This window comes from Pan paniscus, chromosome 10 (assembly GCF_029289425.2).
Source record: "Pan paniscus chromosome 10, NHGRI_mPanPan1-v2.0_pri, whole genome shotgun sequence".
Classification (NCBI taxonomy): Eukaryota; Metazoa; Chordata; class Mammalia; order Primates; family Hominidae; genus Pan; species Pan paniscus.
The window spans coordinates 14,208,206-14,226,150 of NC_073259.2; the positions used below are offsets into that span (position 1 = coordinate 14,208,206).

Below are 17,945 nucleotides of genomic sequence, written 5' to 3' on the forward strand. Positions count from 1 at the left end.
AGCCTGGGCGACAGAGCAAGACTCCGTCTCAAAAAAAAAAAAAAAGAATTTAGTGGGAAAGAGAAACAAGTGATTCTTATTTTTTCATTTCCCCAAAATATAAAGAAACAAAGGGTCAAACCCATTTCCATTAGTAATACTAGCTGCTTAGGATGGTGGAGAAAGGCCGGGCGCGGTTGCTCAGGCCTGTAATCCCAACACTTTGGGAGGCCGAGGCGGGCAGTTCACCTGAGGTCGGGAGTTGGACACTAGCCTGACCAACATGAGGTGAAACCCCTTCTCTACTGAAAATACCAAATTAGCCGGGCGTACTGGCGCATGCCTGCAGGAGAATCGCTTGAACCCGGGAGGCGGAGGTTGCGGTGAGCCGAGATCTCACCATTGCACTCCATCCTGGGCAATAAGAGCGAAACTCCATCTCAAAAAACAAACAAACAAAAACCCAAAGATGGTGGAGAAAGATCGGGCGAGGTGCCTGTAATCCTAGCACTTTGGGAGGCCGAGTCAGCCTGGGCAACCTGGCAAAACATGCCACATCTTAAACCCGTTTTTCCTTTTACATAGACTTGATTTTTAAAGAAGTTTTAGGTTCACAGCAAAGTTGAAAGGCAGGTAGAGTTCCCATGTATTCCTCGCCTTCACACACGTGTCCTCCTCTAGCATCAACATCACTGATCCAGGGTGGTACGTTTGTTAAAAATGATGAACCAACATTGACACATCATCACTCAGAGTCCAACACCACCCCCAGCTAATTTTGTATTTTCAGTAGAAACGAGGTTTCTCAGACCGGGCGCGGTGGGTCACGCCTGTAATCCCAGCACTTTGGGAGGCCGAGGCGGGCAGATCACGAGGTCAGCAGATCGAGACCATCCTGGCTAACACGGTGAAACCCTGTCTCTACTAAAAATACAAAAAATTAGCCGGGCGTGGTGGTGGGCGCCTGTAGTCCCAGCTACTCGGGAGGCTGAGGCAGGAGAACGGTGTGAACCCGGGAGGCGGAGCTGGCAGTGAGCCGAGATCGCGCCACTGCAGCCCCGCCGGGGGGAGGGAGCGAGATGCCGCCTCAAAAAAAAATAAAAATAAAAATAAATAAATTAAAAAAAAAAAAAAGAAACGAGGTTTCTCCATGTTGGTCAGGCTGGTGTCTTACTCTGACCTCAGGTGATCCGCCGGCCTCAGCCTCCCAAAGTACTGGGATTATAGGCGTGAGCTACCGCGCCCGGCCTGCAACTACTGATCTTTTTAACATCTCCATAGTTTTGGGTTTTTCCAGAATGTCATATAGTTAGAATCATACAGTATGTGGACTTTTCAGATTGACTTCTTCCATTTAGTAATATGCTCTTAAGGTTCCTCCATGTCTTTTGGAGGCCTGATAGGTCATTTCTTTTTATTGCTGATTAATATCCCGTTGTCTGAATATAACACAGTTTATTTATTCCTTCATCTACTGAAGGACGTCTTGATTGCCCACAAGTTTTGGCAATTATGAATAAAGCTGCTATAAACATTCATGTGCAGGTTTTTGTGTGGGCACTAAGTTTCCTCTCCTATGGATGAATACCAAGGAGTATGATTGCTGGATCATATGGTAAGAGTATGTTTAGTTTTGTAAGAAACCACCAATCTGTCTTCCAAAGTGGCTGTCCCATTTTATGTTCTACCAGCAATGAATGAGAGTTTCTGTTGCTTCACAGCCTCCCCAGCATTTGGTGGTGTCCGTGTTCTGAATTTTGGCCAATCTAATAGGGGCATAGTGGTATCTTATGTTTTAATTTTTATGCCCCCAATAACATATAATGTGCAGCACCTTTCCATATGCCCATTTGCCATCTGTATATCTTTGATGTGGTTTCTGTTCAGATATTTTGCCCATTTTAAAAATTTAGGTTAAATTGTTGTTTTTAAGTGTTCTTGTATTATTTTAAATAATATGCCTTTTCCAGAAGTGTCTTTTGCAAATATTTGTTCCCAGTCTGGCTTGTCTTCTCATTCTCTTGACATTCTCTTTAGCAAAGTAGATGCTTGTAATTTTGGTTTTTTGTTTGTTTGTTTGAGACAGAGTCTCACTCCTGCCGCCCAGGCTAGAGTGTGGTGGCACAATCTCGGCTCACTGCTACCTCCACCTCCCGGGTTCAAGCAATTCTCCTGCCTCAGCCTCCCAAGTAGCTGAACTTAAAGGCGCCTGCCACCACACCCAGCTAATTTTTGTATTTTTAGTAGAGGTGGAGTTTCACCATGTTGGCCAGGCTGGTCTCAAACTCCTGACCTCAAGTGAACCACCCCCCTCGGCTTCCCAAAGTGCTGGGATTATAGGCTTGAGCCACTGCGCCCCACCAATGTTTGTAATTTTGATGAAGTCAAATTATGAATTTGCGTTCTCAATTATCTCTAAGTTCTTTCAAAGGATTATGCCTTTGGTGTCGTATCTAAAAATTTATTGCCATACTGAAGGTCATCTAAATTTTCTCTCTTTTTTTTTTAGATGGAGTCTCGCTCTGCCACCCAGGCTGGAGTGCAGTGGCACCATCTCTGCTCACTGCAACCTCTGCCTCCCGGTTCAAGCGATTCTCCTGCCTCAGCCTCCCGAGTAACTGTGACTACAGGCACATGCCACCACATCCAGCTAATTTTTGTATTTTTAGTAGAGCTGGGCTTTCACTATGTTGGCCAGGGTGGTCTGGAATTCCTGAGCTCCAGTGATCCACCCGCCCCCGCCTCCCAAAGTGTTGGGATTACAGGCATGAGCCATCACACCCGGCCTAAATTTACTCCTATGTTATCTTTTAGGAGTGGTATCTTTTGCATTTTGCATATAGGTCTGTGATCCATTTTGAGTAAATTTTTGTGAAGTGTGTAAGGTCTGTGTCTACTGTCTAGATTCTTTTTCTTTTTTTCATGTAAATGTCCAGTTGTTCCAGCACTTTTTTATTTTTTGAGACAGAGTCTCACCCTGTCGCCCAGGCTGGAGGGCAGTGGCACAATCTCGGCTCACTGCAACCTCCCAGGTTCAAGTCTCCCGTGTTCAAGTGATTCTCTCACCTCAGTCTCCTAAGTAGCTGGGACTACACGTGCATGCCACCATGCCCAGCTAGTTTTTTTGTATGTTTTGTAGAGACGGGGTTTCACCACGTTGTCTAGGCTAGTCTTGAACTCCTGAGCTCAGGCAGTCTGCTCACCTCGGCCTTCCAAAGTGGTGGGATTACAGGCGTGAGCAACTGCACCCAGCCTGTGTTTATTTCAAATTACACTTGCTTATCACTGATATATAGGAAAGCAATTAATTTTTGTATGTAAACCTTTTATCCTGCAATTGTGCTAGAATTGCTTATTAGTTTAAGGAGCTTTTTTGTAAATTCTCTTAGATTTTTTATATAGGCAATCATGTCATCTGCGAACAAAGAGTTTTATTTCTTCCTTCTCAATCTGTACACGTTTCATTTCCTTTTCATGTCTTGTTGCACTAGCTAGAACTTTCAGTATTGAAAGTGGTAAAAGAAGCCATGCTTGCCTTGGTCCTTTGTCTTAGTGGGAAAGCTTCAAGTTTCTCACCAACATGATGTTAGCTGTAGTTTCTTTGTAGATGTTCTTTAAGCAGTTGAGGAAGTTCCTCTTTATTTTCAGTCTTTGGAGAGTTTTTATTTTTATCCCATACTTCATTTCAAAATGCTGAGAGTTTTTTTGTTGTTTTGTTTTGTTTGATCATGAATGGGTGTTGGATTTTGTCAAATGCTCTTTCAGCATCTATTGGTATGATCATGTGATATTTCTTTAGTCTGTTGATGCGATGGATTGCATTAATTGATTTTTCAAATATTGAGTCTGCCTTGGTTGTGGTATATAATTCTTTTTATTAAATTGTTGCATTCTGTTTGCTAATATTTTGAGGATTTTTACATCTTTATTTATGACAGATACTTTAATATCCATAGGATTTGCAGTGATGCCTGCTCTTTCATTTCTTACTTTTTTTTTTTTTTTGAGATGGAATCTCCAGCCCAGGCTGGAGTGCTGTGGCGAAATCTCGGCTCACTGCAACCTCCGCCTTCTGGTTCAAGTGATTCTCTTGCCTCAGCTTCCCAAGTAGCTGGGACCACAGGTGTGTGCTGCTACGCCCAGCTATTTTTTATTCTTTTTTGAGACAGAGTCTCGCTCTGTCTCCCAGGCTGGAGTGCTGTGGGGCAATCTCGGCTCACTGCAACCTCCACCTCCCAGGTTCCAGCGATTCTCCTGCCTCAGCCTCCCGAGTAGCTGGGACTACAAGCGCCCACCACCACGCCCGGCTAATTTTTGTATTTTCAGTAGAGACGGGGTTTCACCATATTGGCCTGGATGGTCTCGAACTCTTGACCTTGTGATCCGCCCACCTCGGTCTTCCAAAGTGCTGGGATTACAGGCATGAGCCACCGCGCCCGGACTAACTTTTGTGTTTTTAGTAGAGACAGGGTTTCACCATGTTGGCTAGGCTGCTCTCGAACTCCTGACCTCAGCTGATCCACTGATCCACCCACCTTGCCCTCCCATAGTGCTGGGATTACATTACAGGTGTGAGCCACCGAGCCCTCTCCCCCTTCCCTCCCCTCCCCTCCTCTCCTCTCCTCTCATTTCCTTTCCTTTCCTTTTTGGAGACGGAGTCTCACTCTTTCACCCAGGGTGGAGTGCAGTAGCCCGATCTCTGCAACCTTCGCCTTCCAGGCTCAAGCAATTCTCCCACCTCCGCCTCCCCACCACAGACGCATGACACCATGACCAGCTATTTTCTTTTTTCTTTTCTTTTTTTTCTTTCTTTCTTTTTTTTTTTTTATTCAGGGTTTTCTTTTGTTTTTGAGACGGAGTCTTGCTCTGTTGCCCAGGCTGGAGTGCAGTGGCGCGATCTCGGCTCACTGCAAGCTCCGCCTCCCGGATTCATGCCATTCTCCTGCCTCAGCCTCGCAAGTAGCTGGGACTACAGGCGCCCGCCACCACGCCCGGCTAATTTTTTTTGTATTTTTAGTAGAGTCGGGGTTTCACCGTGTTATCCAGGACGGTGTCGATCTCCTGACCTCGTAATCCGCCCGCCTAGGCCTCCCAAAATGCTGAGATTACAGGTGTGAGCCACCACACCCGGCCTCCATTGACTTTTAAAAAGTTAATGCTATATAGACAGCTGCATATATATAGATGCAGTGTTCAATCCTATGCAGATTTGGAGAGGGCGCCTCAGAGGAATTATGGAGAAATCAGCGGTTATGAACTTTAGTGCATCAGAATCATCAATGTATAACAAAATGAAGAATCTTCAGCTCTTTCTCTAAGGATTTCAATTTGGTGTGTCTGTGGTGGGGTAAGAATACGTACTTGGCGACCACCTTCAAGTGATTCTGATTCAGATGATCTCATTAAATGCAGGCTTTCTTACTTTATACCAGTATTTCTCAAATTTGAGTAGGTACCTGAATCCCCCGAGGGCTTGATTGCCAGATAAACACAGGATGATCCGTTTACTGTGAATTTCAGATAAACAAAATATAATTTTTTTAGTATGTGTCTCAAATACTGTAATATTTGGGCAAATAATCTAAGTAAAATTCAAATGTGCTTCCTCTCTAAGCATCATGAGTACTTTCGAATTAGGAGTTTAAATCTCCCTTGTGGCAGATATTTGTGATGATGATTTTGTCTTTTTAGGACATTTCAAAACATACAACCTCATTAAAGGATTTTCCTCTTCATTACTGTTTCTCCTGTTAACTTTTTCTTAGTATCTCCATCCTCCTTCTGTGGTCACTTCTGAAACCAAAAGCTCCAGAGAAATGTTACAACTTATTTTTCATACTTTTTCCTCTTTTCTTTGTTTCTCCTTTTATTTTCACACTTCTTGCTCCATTTCCTCTATCTGCCTCTGCTCTCTCGTCTCTCCTTTGTAAGTCCCCAAGTTGCCCTGGACAAAATGAAATTTCTACCAGGGCTCCCCTCCTTCCTTTCTTCCTTTCTGTTTTCTTCTCTTTTTCCTTCCTTTCTGCTTTCTCCCTAAGCCATCGCCTCTGCCCGGCCAGCCGCCCCGACCGGGAGGGAGGTGGGGGGCTCAGCCCCCCGCCCGGCCAGCCGCCCCGTCCGGGAGGGAGGTGGGGGGCTCAGCCCCCCGCCCGGCCAGCCGCCCCGTCCGGGAGGTGAGGGGCGCCTCTGCCTGGCCACCCCTAATGGGAAGTGAGGAGCCCCTCTGCCCGGCCAGCCGCCCCGTCCGGGAGGTGAGGGGCGCCTCTGCCCGGCCACCCCTACTGGGAAGTGAGGAGCCCCTCTGCCCGGCCACCACCCCGTCTGGGAGGTGTACCCAACAGCTCATTGAGAATGGGCCATGATGATGATGGCGGTTTTCTGGAATAGAAAAGGGGGCAAGGTGGGGAAAAGATTGAGAAATCGGATGGTTGCCGTGTCTGTGTAGAAAGAAGTAGACATGGGAGACTTTTCATTTTGTTCTGTACTAAGAAAAATTCTTCTGCCTTGGGATCCTGTTGATCTATGACCTTACCCCCAACCCTGTGCTCTCTGAAACATGTGCTGTGTCCACTCAGGGTTAAATGGATTAAGGGCGGTGCAAGATGTGCTTTGTTAAACAGATGCTTGAAGGCAGCATGCTCGTTAAGAGTCATCACCACTCCCTAATCTCAAGTACCCAGGAACACAAACACTCTGCCTAGGAAAACCAGAGACCTTTGTTCACTTGTTTGTCTGCTGACCTTCCCTCCACTAGTGTCCTATGACCCTGCCAAATCCCCCTCTGTGAGAAACACCCAAGAATGATCAATAAAAAAAATAATAAAATTTAAAAAAAATAAAAAATAAAATAAAATAAAATCTGTAGGAACAAATTAGGGAGTCAGGGTACTGGGGACCAGCCTACATTATTGTGTTCCAGAAGGAGAATCTGTTCTGACAGTCCTTTTGCTAGAGCAAGTTCCAAGTCAGGAAAAAAAAAAAAAAAAAAAAAAAAAGCAGGTGACCTGGGAGAGCTTCAAGAAACAATTGCTTTGCCTGGGGATCTGTTGGGAGAGTGATGGATGGCACTGCAGTTAGGACTTGGAGAACTGCAGGAAAAGGAGGGGAGTCATTGCCAGGCAGCATGAGGGGAGGAGGTGTCTAGAAGAAACAGCCATTCAGGAAGAGCTTATGAAAGGGGTGGAGAATGCACTGCCTGTGTATGCTGCAAGACCTTTCTGCAGACATTGTGTCTTTGTAAGCTGACTGCAGAGGCCATGTGCATGTGAAATGTATGAGAATGTATGTGTTGCTTATTTCAGATCATGGATGAACCTGTGTGAATTGCTGACTGCAAGAAACGGGAGTGGATTGTTGAAAAGATCTTGCAGCCAGAGTGCTTGTTTGTGGTTGTGTGGTATGTGTGGCTTTTTGCCAAATGCACTGTTCTGATTCCAGCTCTGAAAGTTTAGTGGAAGTCTGGCAGATTAAGCCAAGACACAACAAAGTCAGAATTTAGAAGAAAATATGGGGGCAACATGAGAGGGAAACAGAAGCTGTTACAATAAGAGACAAGAAAAGCAAGATTTAGGGAAAGGGGAATGAGAAAACAGAAGATAAATAATAGAAATTATTTTCTTAGGAAAATTTTAAAGAAGAGCAGAAAGAAAAACAACACATTCTTTCAGATATAGGCACTGCATACTTTTAGTTCTCCTGGTACTCCAGTGACATAGTTCTTAGTCTCCCTAATTTCTTTCTGGATGGTTTATCTTGAAATAATGTATATTACAGGTATATTTTGGTTATACCAGAGGATTTTTAAACCTTAACAATTATTCAGAAATGAGCATTACTGTTTTTATATAATTTTAAAAAACTTGTTGTTGTTAAAGGAGGGCTGTTGAGCATAATGAAAGTTTTGATCCAGGGATTAATTGAACAGGATTAGAGAATTTTGTGTGTGTGATTAAAATAATGTGTGAAGTGCATGACGTATTTCTTTCTTTCTTTTTTTTTTTTTCTGAGGTGGAGTCTCTGTTGCCCAGGCTGGAGTGCAGTGGCGCGATCTCGGCTCACTGCAGCCTTGGCCTCCTGGGTTCAAGAGATTCTCCGGTCTCAGCCTCCCAAGTAGGTGGGATTACAGGTGCCCGACACCACACCCGACTAATTTTTTCTATTTTTAGTAGAGACAGGGTTTCGCCATGTTGGCCAGGCTAGTCTCGAACTCCTGACCTCAGCTGATCTGCCTGCCTCAGCCTCCGAAAGTGCTGGGATTACAGGCATGAGCCACTGCACCCGGCCATGCATGACATATTTCAAAACAGGGATAATAAAATACACCTTATCTCCACATTCTAAAGATCTATGGTTATTACTTTATTAGCAAAATTTAACAGGGGCTACCTATACCTGGAATAAGATATTTAACTTAGTCATGAGATTTTCTTCTAGATTTGGTAAACACAAGGACAGCATAACTTTTAGACTGAATGTGGGCTGAAAAGAGACGTCCTCTTTGGGAGCAGCCTAGTTTTGCTTTGTTGCCAAAACATTATAACTATATATTTTGACTTCAAACTGCAACCATTACAATCTCTCTTTCTCAGCATTTTGCTCAATTAATATTTTAAACCAAAATAATTAATAGAAATTATATTTCTAACACTACTTTGCTCTATTCATTAATCTGTCTTGTTTCATTCAGCCATATTTTCCTCCTGTACTTCCTACTCTTTTTTCCATCTGCCTCTCTTTGTTATTTCTTCCTCTCTGTCACGTTTCCCTGGATTTGATTAAAGTCTCCTTCACTTTTTCCTCACCTTTCTCTCTTTTATTGAAATCACTCCTTTTCAGGTTTGTCTTTCTCCCCAGTCCTTTCTCCGGTGTCTTTGTCTCCAGCAGAGAGGGTATGGTGGTGATGCGGAGGTGGGGAATGAGGCCTGGGAGAACGCAGGCTGGGTATAGGTAGGAGAAAATGGGGCTTCAGCTGTTTCTGCAATCAGCCTACAAAAGGCTGACTTAAAACCTGCCTCTGTAAATCCCCCCTCTTCTGCGCCCTCAAAGGGTCTCTCTACTTCCCCACCTTAAATTCCACCTCCCCCATCCCCATTTCTCTAGTGACATCACTCCTTACCAGCTGTGACTGTCAGGGACTGTGACCTACTTTTGGCCACTCTATTAGGCAATAAGCCATGTTTTCTCCACTAAACTCAGGATTTTCTGCTAAACCCTCTTTGTCCCAGCATGTCAGTGGGTCCCTTTTTAAACCTCAAAACATTTTACAGTTACCTACAATACAGTCATTTTTTCATGCCTGAAGTTCGAGAAAAAGCATAATTGATAAAAAGATTCTATGACTGTAGAAAATCCATTTATGACTTAAATGGAGTTATACTTTATCAAAATAGAATCCATACATATTTGAAGAATCATGTATGTGTTAGTAACAATTTTTTGTTGAATCTTTAGAGGTGATGCTCAGTTAATGGATTCTTGGGTCCTTTGTGGCAAATTATAATGTATGTACCATTATTTTTCACATGTTAGTAAATGCTACTGAAGCATGAACCCAAACAGCAGGCATTGATATCTAAGTAAAACTATACTAAGAAGTGGGGGGAAACTGCAGACAATCCTTTTTATAGTCTTCGGAGGGATTACAAACAGTGTTTGACAAAGCAGTTAAGAGCATGTACTTTGCTACTTGGATTCAAATCTTGGCTCTGCTATTTTGCTGGCTGAGTGACTTTGGACAAGTTACTTAACCTCACTGTGTCTCCGTTTGCTCATCTGTAAAAAGAATATACTCCAGGCCAGGTGCAGTGGCTCATGCCTGTAATCCCAACACTTTGGAAGGCCAATGCAGGTGGATCATGAGGTCAGGACATCGAGACCATCCCGGCCAACATGGTGAAACCCCCTCTCTCCTAAAAATACAAAAATTAGCTGGGTGTGGTGGTGCATGCCTGTAATCCTAGCTAGTTGGGAGGCTGAGGCAGGAGAATCACTTGAACCCGGGAGGCAGAGGTTGCAGTGAGCCAAGATTGTGCCATTCCACTCCAGCCTGGCGACAGAGTGAGAGTCCGTCTCAAAAAACAAAACAAAACAAAAAAAGAAGATAATCCAAACCCAGTAGGGTTAGAACACTCCATGTTCTAAGATACGATAGGTTTATTATGAGACTGGGGACAGTGATGTAACTATGTGTTTCAAGTATTTCTGTGGTGTGATCCTCATGCCTAAGTCTACCTTTACCATTTATTTATTAAGCAAGTATCTAAGTTGTCTGTCACAGTTACCCAGAAAAGTTCTGGGAAACAAAACAAAAGATGGGAACCTGTATGAGCGCAGTAGCATGATCATGGTTCACTGCAGCCTAGAACTCCTGGGCTCAAGCAATCCTCCTGCCTCAATCTTCCAAGCAGCTGGGACTATAGGCATGTGCCACCACACTTGGCCAATTTTTTTTTTTTTTAAGTTTTTGGTTTTTGTAGGGGTTGGGTGCAGTGGCTCACAACTGTAATCCCAGCACTTTGGGAGGCCAAGGCAGGCAGATCAACTGAGGTCAGGAGTTAAAGACCAGCCTGGGCAACATGGTGAGACCCCTATCTCTACTAAAAATACAAAAATTTGCCAGGTGCAGTGGTGCATGCCTGTAATCCCAGCTACTCCGGAGGGTGAGGCACCAGAATTGTTTGAACCCGGGAGGCAAAGGTTGGAGTAGAGATCGAGCCACTGCACCTGGGTGCAGTGCCTGGGTGCAGTGCCTGGTACCTGGGTGCAGTGCCTGGGTGCCTCACTCTGCCTGGGTGACAGAGTGAGACTGTCTCAAAAAGACAAACAAACAAACAAAAAAGAAAAGAATTAGGAAATAGGACAGGTTAAGAATTTAGATTGAATAGAAATAAACTGATGTTTCTTTGAACATAGGATAACCACATGAACTTAGACTACTGAACAGGGCTCCCCAGTCTAAGTCTTTCATTGTACAAAAAACAGCAAGGCAGATCAGGATAATTATGGTGGTGCCAGGCCATTAGGATGCTTCCAGACTTCATTCATTCATTTAATCTGTAAATGTTCACTAATCATTCAAGGTGTTGCTGGTGACACAGATGTGTGACAGATGCACACAGCCCTTATGTGGTTTGCATATTATCATTTCTCTGGTTGGATTCTATGGATGCATTATCTACAAATTCAGTCATGTTTCCCTGCACCAAGAGAGGGTTTTTTTTTTTTCCTTTAATACTTGATGCTTCCTCTATTCTTTAAATGAGAACACATCTAATGTGCCTTTCCATATTTTCTTATTTCATTTTTTTCTTCTTTCATTCTTCCCAGGTTGTTATACTTCTAAGATCCTCCCAAAGACAGGGAAATCAGGACTAGGAAATTGCTGCCAACGATTTAATTTCATTGCCTCATTTTCTCTTCAGTCAGAGAGGACTAACAATATTTGCTCAACCTTAGAATGTTGCTTGAGGCTACAATGAGTTTATAAATGTTGAGGGCTTTAAATAAAGAGCATTTTACAAATGGTTATTTTGGTCTCTAAGACACTGTGCTCAAACTTTCATGTGTCTAAAGATCATTTAGTATGCTTATTCCAAATGCAGATAAATTGCTGATTTTAGATGCTTTGAGTTGCTCAAGAAATGCAGGTACACAGGCTGATTCAGGTCAGAGGCAGAGGTCAAGGAATCTGCATTTTAAACAAGCATTCCAGGTAATTTCTATGTGGTAGAGGAAAAAAAAAATCTTAACCAGATACAATTAAAGAAGTAGGGGGAAAACCTGTATCATGTTTCTTGCCAAGACTGTGTTTTCTTTCCACCCATTCTTTCTCTTCTGTGATTCAGCCAATGTATGGTCTTTCCTCCCTTTGTGTCTGGCATCTGCATTTTCTTAGCATAGAGAGAAAGCTCAGTTTAATGTGCTGAGATGGAGCAGGGAAAAGGAGGAGGGATGTGGGTGGAGAAAGGCTAGATCAGTGTTTAGCTATTCTACTGCAAAGACTGTTGTCAGGCTGGTTCTAGCCGGCTGGCTCCAGGAGAGGAAGCAGTGGGGAGAGCTAGATTTACTGCAGCTGCCGCTACCGTTCCTTATTTGCTAGTCAAGGTTCTGACATTAGACACCAACCACCTTTTCTCCAGCCACGTGAATTTTGCAGTTATAACGTTAGATAATCCACAAAGAACACTATTTTAGGTACTGATGATAACTATCTCAAAGATTAAATTCTTGTTTACAATTCTCTTTACTACTTCGAGGCCTCTAGTTTTGATCAAATCCCCGCTAGTTTCCTTGTCTTCAAACCCAGGGGGAAATGATTTGCAACAGATGATGTGTATAGGGCACTTAAAGGTTTTCGCTTGACCTGCAACAGACAAACAATTTATTGTTATTTCATTTGTAAATTATGTTTTTCTGGCTGATGTAGATATACTGTGTACTTAAGTAGAATCAGAGACGTGGGGCTGACTGGACCTGGGTAACTCTGTTAGGGAAGATTTTGTTTTCATTAAACCCTCAATTTTATAGGCCTTCCCCCAGTACCTTCATATTATACCATCAAAAACTTTAAAATGCTTTGTACTGCAATTTGTTTTCTTTTTCTTTCTTTCTTTTTTTTTTTTTTTTTTTTAGACAGAGTCTCATTCTGTCACCTAGACTGGAGTGCAGTGGCACTATCTCAGCTCACTGCAACATCCGCCTCCCAGGTTCAAGTGATTCTCCTGCCTCAGCCTCCTGAGTAGGTGGGATTACAGGTGCCCACCACCACGCCCAGCTAATTTTTATATTTTTAATAGAGATGGGGTTTCACCATGTTGGACCAGGCTGGTCTTGAACTCCCGACCTTAGGTGATCCGCCCACCTCAGCCTCCCAAAATGCTGGGATTACACATGTGAGACACCACACCGGGCCTGTACTGCAAATTTAGTTGTCATATTCTAATCAGCTAATCTGACTAGCTGAAATGGCTAGATAACATGTGTATTTCAGCACAACCAAATGGATAGTTAATTCTAACATCGCTGTTGTGTAAACTTGGGTCTTTACCCTGGCTGTGTATTAAAATTCCCTGGAGGGCTCTGAAAAAATATTGGTGCCTGGACGCCAATGCTGATTTAATCAGTTTTTGGGAGCTCTCCTGTTGATTCTATTTATTTTTTAAAAATAGAGACAGGGGCCAGGTGAGATGGCTCATGCCTGTAATCCCAGCACTTTGGGAGGCTCAGGTGGGCGGATCACTTGAGGTCAGGAGTTCGAGGCCAGCCTGGCCAACATGGTGAAACCCCAAGTTTCTACTAAAAATACAAAAATTAGCTGGGCGCCTGTAATTCCAGCTAATCAGGAGGCTGAGGCAGGAGAATCACTTGAACCTGGGAGGTGGAGGGTGCAGTGAGCCAAGATCTCGCCACTGCACTCCAGCCAGGGCGACAGAGCCAGACTCCGTCTCAAAAAACAAAACAAAAAACAATAAAAATAGAGACAGGCTCTCCCTGTGTTGCCCAGGCTGGTCTTGGACTCGTGTATTCAAGCGATCCTGTTGTCTCAGCCTCCCAAACTGCTGGGATTACAGGTGTGAGCCATCACACTCAGCCTCCTGTTGAATTTTTTTTTTTTTTTGAGATGGAGTACCCATCTGTTGCTCAGGCTGGAGTGCACTGGCCCAATGTTGGCTTGCTGCAACCTCCACCCCCAGGTTCAAACAATTCTCCTGCTTCAGCCTCCCCAGTAGCTGGGATTACAGGCAACTGCCACCACGCCCGGCTAATTTTTGTATTTTTAGTAGAGACAGAGTTTCACCATGTGGGCCAGGCTGGTCTCGAACTCCTGACCTCAGGTGATCCACCTGCCTCGGCCTCCCAAAGTGCTGGGATTACAGGCATGAGCCACCCTGCCCGGTCCCTCCTGTTGATTCTCATGTGTCTAGGAATAAGAGCAAAAATCTGGAAGTGTTTTGGTGCAGGCAAAGGGTGAACCCTAACTTCATCTCAAAGACATTACTTACCCATAGAGTTGGTCTTACACTCATAGGGATATGCAATAAATATAACTATTTGTATGATTATCACACATATCTAAACATTGTATAATTTCTCTTTGATTACTATTTGACTGTTTTGGTATCAGTTAGTCTTGAATAATAATAGCTAACATTCATTGAGACTTACTATGTTATGCATTACATTTGAGTTACCTCATTCATCCTTCTATCTTAATAAAGTGGTGCTAATATGATCTTCATTTTGCTGATGAGAAAACTGAGGTTTATGGAAGTTAAGCAACAATCTCATGCTGCTAGTAAATACAGCTAGGATTTCAAATCAGATTGATCTGACTCCAGACATGCTAGGTTACTTATAGTATGTCTTCCCAGGGGATTCAATTGCCGCACCGCCCCGCCCCCCCGCCACGCCCCGCCCCGCCCCACCCCGACACCTCCGAACTTCCTGAAAAATATTAATTCACTGGTTAAAAATGTGTGGTGCATGATTATGTCAAGAAAAACTACTTAAAATATTTTTGAGCAGGTGTTGCTACCCAAAGGAGATGTGAGTCCACAGCCGCCTAAACATATCAACCATGAATGCTCAAAGATTATGACTGAATGTATGTACAGCCTTTCTGAACCTTGGGTTTCCAATATGGAAATGGTGTAAAATTTTGCCCCCTTATTACTTCATATAAAAAGTATGATGTATGAATTTGATCATTACTCACATAAACATTATCTTAACAATATCATGATAATGGTAATGTGTTTAAGCCTTATCATTGGCTTTGTTTTTTTAAATACCCTCCTGAGCTTTGTTTTACTCCCTATTAGCTTAAGTCAAAAGCAACGTTGTTACATACATGAGAATATCTTAGAATGTGTATGGCACATAGAAGCAATAAATTGAATAACAACTTTTTTTTTTTTTTTGAGACAGAGTTTTGCTCTTGTTGCCCAGGCTGGAGTGCAATGGCACCATCTCGGCCTGAAACCTCCACCTCCCAGGTTCAAGCGATTCTCCTGCCTCAGCCTCCTGAGTAGCTGGGATTACAGGCGTGCGCTATCACGCCTGGCTAATTTTGTATTTTTAGTAGAGACAAGGTTTCTCTATGCTGGTCAGGCTGGTCCAAAACTCCCGACCTCAGGTGATTCGCCTGCCTCAGCCTCCCAAAGTACTGGGATTACAGGCGTGAGCCACCGCGCCCTGCCCTGAATAACAACTTTTAAGGGCAAGTAGCAAGTGAGTTAATAGTCATACTTCCTATCCTCAGTTTCACCAGTACAACCCACTTTTTCTGGGGATGCACAGTTACCACGAATTGGATTCCTTAAGAGTGGGACTGAAGGAATAGGTTAATTAAATATTATTATTGATCCTCTGTACATTTTTTTCCCTGTGTCAATTTCACTGTGTTTATTTTGTCAGATTTTCAGTGTTAGTATCTCTGTGCTCAAGCTTCCCTTGATCACAAAATGCTTCTCTTGGTCTTGGAGTTGAATATACTTTATGTCCCAGGGGGCTGAATATCAGAGTGGAAGTAAATAGCAACATTTTAGTTCTGTAGACCTTATCCCCTTTGTTCTCAAGATAGTGTATCTATCTTATAGGGCGTTTGTTCCTCTAAATTTTGTAAACCAACTAGACGCCTATCCTAGGTTACTCTCACTGACGTAACATTATAATAGCACTAAACACTTTGAACAGCACTTGATCTGTGTCAGCTGTTAAATATTATATACTTATTAACTCATTTACTCCTTATGACAACTCCATGAAGTAGGTAACTATTTTTATCCTCACTTTTACAGCTCAGCAGATAAAGATACAGAGAGGTTAAGTTACTGCAGAGGTTCACATAGGGAGTGGAACCATAAATCCAATCCGGGCAGTCTGGATCCAGAAGTTACCACCCTGGGTTATGCTACATCTTTTAAAGGACTCTCGAGACGCTGAAGGAAATTAGTCAAAAAAATTTTTTAAAGCAGAAAATGAATTATATTGTCAATTGACTGGGAGAGGAGCAGTGAAAAGTTGTTGGCTGAGGTCACTGAGACAGGGCTGAGACCAGCAAGAAGGCAAACTGGTGAGCACATTACCGTACCTCACACCTGGTGTCTCCGGTGACTGAAGTTATTTGGAAGTGAATCTTCCATGTAAACCTGGGAGGTCGTCTGTAGCCCTTTTTTTCTCCTTAAGAAAAAGTAATAGCGTAGTTGAACATTCATATTCTTAGCCTCCTTTGGGCTATACTTTTATTTTTTATACATAGTTTTAGAATTTACAAAATGCTCTTAAAATATCTCATTTCATTCTCACAACGACTCCGGACTGTACTCTTATCTTTTCACAACAAAGGCTCAGAGGAAGCGTAGCAACTAACTTGTCCAAGGTTTACGCCGGTTTCTAGGGGGCAGAGCTGGCGCTATCCACCCCGCCTGTATCTCCAAACCCGCTTCAGCCAGGAAATTTATCATGTGGTTTTAAATTTGCCTCTCAATATACAGAGGTATTGTCTTTACTCCAGTCCCGGATAAAGACCTTCTAGGTATGAATGATCTTTGTCTACCGGAGGGAGGAACCACCGTAAGCGGGGACTCCGGGCGGCGGCCGGCGGAAGGGCTGGGCGGGAGGCGTCGGGATGCCGGCAGGACCCTGCGCCCGAGGGGGTCGGGGGCTCGCGTCGGGGTTCCAGGCGCAGATTGATGGGGCCTAAGCAGGGAATGTGAGGGCGGGGAGGGCGTACAACGGAAGGGACTAATCTCGCGGTTTCGAGTTGGGAGCAAACCTCGCCCCCCACCCCCCCCATCCGTTTCCCTTTCTCAGTGAAGACGGTTTGGGGGCGGGTGGGGAGGCGCGTCCTCGGAGCGCCCTCGCGCTCCCTTTTCGCTCCCCGCGCGCGATCCATCGCCTCTTTTCCCCCGAGGCCAGCGATGGCTCGGGTGCGGGTGAGGAGCTGGGAGGGCGGCTCTCGACGCAGGTGTCAGATCCGCTCGGCAGTGCTCGGCGCGCTGGCCCGGCCCCCAGCTCCTCCGGCCGCCGCCCCCCGCCCGCCGCGCCGCCGCGCCGCCGCGCCGCCGCGCCAGGAGGGCGGGGCCGGGGCGCGCGCCGCTCCTCAGCAAGCGGGCGGGCGGCGTTCGGTCTGAGGGAGCGGGGCGGTCTCCGCCGGCGTCGCGCGCGCTGTGTGTGAGCGGGGTCGCGCGCGCGCGCGCGGCAGGCGAGTGAGGGAACGAGGAGCGGCCGGGTGTGAGTGTGTGGGAGTGAGAGTGTGTGGGAGTGGGGTGAGGGAGAGGCTGACGGGACGCGAGGCTGTGAGAAACTGGGCGAGTGTGCGAGGACGCCCGGCCAGCCTGCGGGAGCCGCGGTCGGCGGAGGAGAAAGGAGGCGGCTCCCGGTATCCCGACCCCCTCCCCCTCCTCTCCTTCCCCCAGTTCCAGCCGCCCGGCGGCCCGCGCTTCCTCGAAGGCCCCAGCCCGGCTCAGTCGGCCGAGAGCGAGGGAGGAGCCCCCCGAACCAGGTGAGCGGTACGACCGCTGTTGCCCTCGGGTGTAGAGCAGTGAGGCGAAGGCGCGCCCTCCCGAGTGGGCGAGTTCAGCGGAATGGATCCCCCGATTAGCGGGGGCTGGGCCGGGGAGGGGACCGGCCCGAGCGCGCCCGGGGTCCGGGGCTAGTTGAGGCCGGTGGTCGCCGCTCCGCGGAGTCGGTGGGGAGCGAGGCGGGGCCCGGCCTTGGCGCGTGTGCCGGGAGGCGCCGGCCCGTGGCGTGTGCGTGAGACTGGGCGAGCCGTGTCGAGGGGCCGGCGACCTCGGGCGTGTAAGGAGTATGGTTTCCCCGCCGGCGAGGGGGTGTGGTAACCCCGGGAACGCCGGCTGGAGTCGGACCCGCGGGCTGCTGACCTGTCCTCGGGATTGCGGCGACACTCCCCCTCCCCCCACCCCCGCCCCTCATTCCCACAAATTCTATGGAGCGACCGCGGGAGG

General features: G+C 45.7%; 1 protein-coding gene across 17 annotated transcripts in view; it reads left to right on the forward strand.

The window, feature by feature from the left end:
• RIMKLB (ribosomal modification protein rimK like family member B) overlaps nt 1–17,945 on the forward strand; it is a 103,929-nt gene that overhangs the window by 1,184 nt on the left and 84,800 nt on the right. For 10 of the 17 annotated variants that reach the window (XM_063592980.1, XM_063592983.1, XM_063592981.1 and 7 more), the window contains exons 1-2: nt 16,755–16,913; nt 17,397–17,482. The exons of 1 other annotated variant lie outside the window; for it this stretch is intronic. In XM_063592980.1, the coding sequence (XP_063449050.1) occupies nt 16,899–16,913; nt 17,397–17,482 (101 nt within the window). In that variant the 5' untranslated portion in view covers nt 16,755–16,898. Of the gene's footprint in view, nt 1–16,447; nt 16,514–16,754; nt 16,914–17,158; nt 17,212–17,396; nt 17,483–17,945 lie in introns of those variants that run through there. 6 more of the 17 variants (XM_063592986.1, XM_063592995.1, XM_063592993.1 and 3 more) reach the window with 4 other exon arrangements.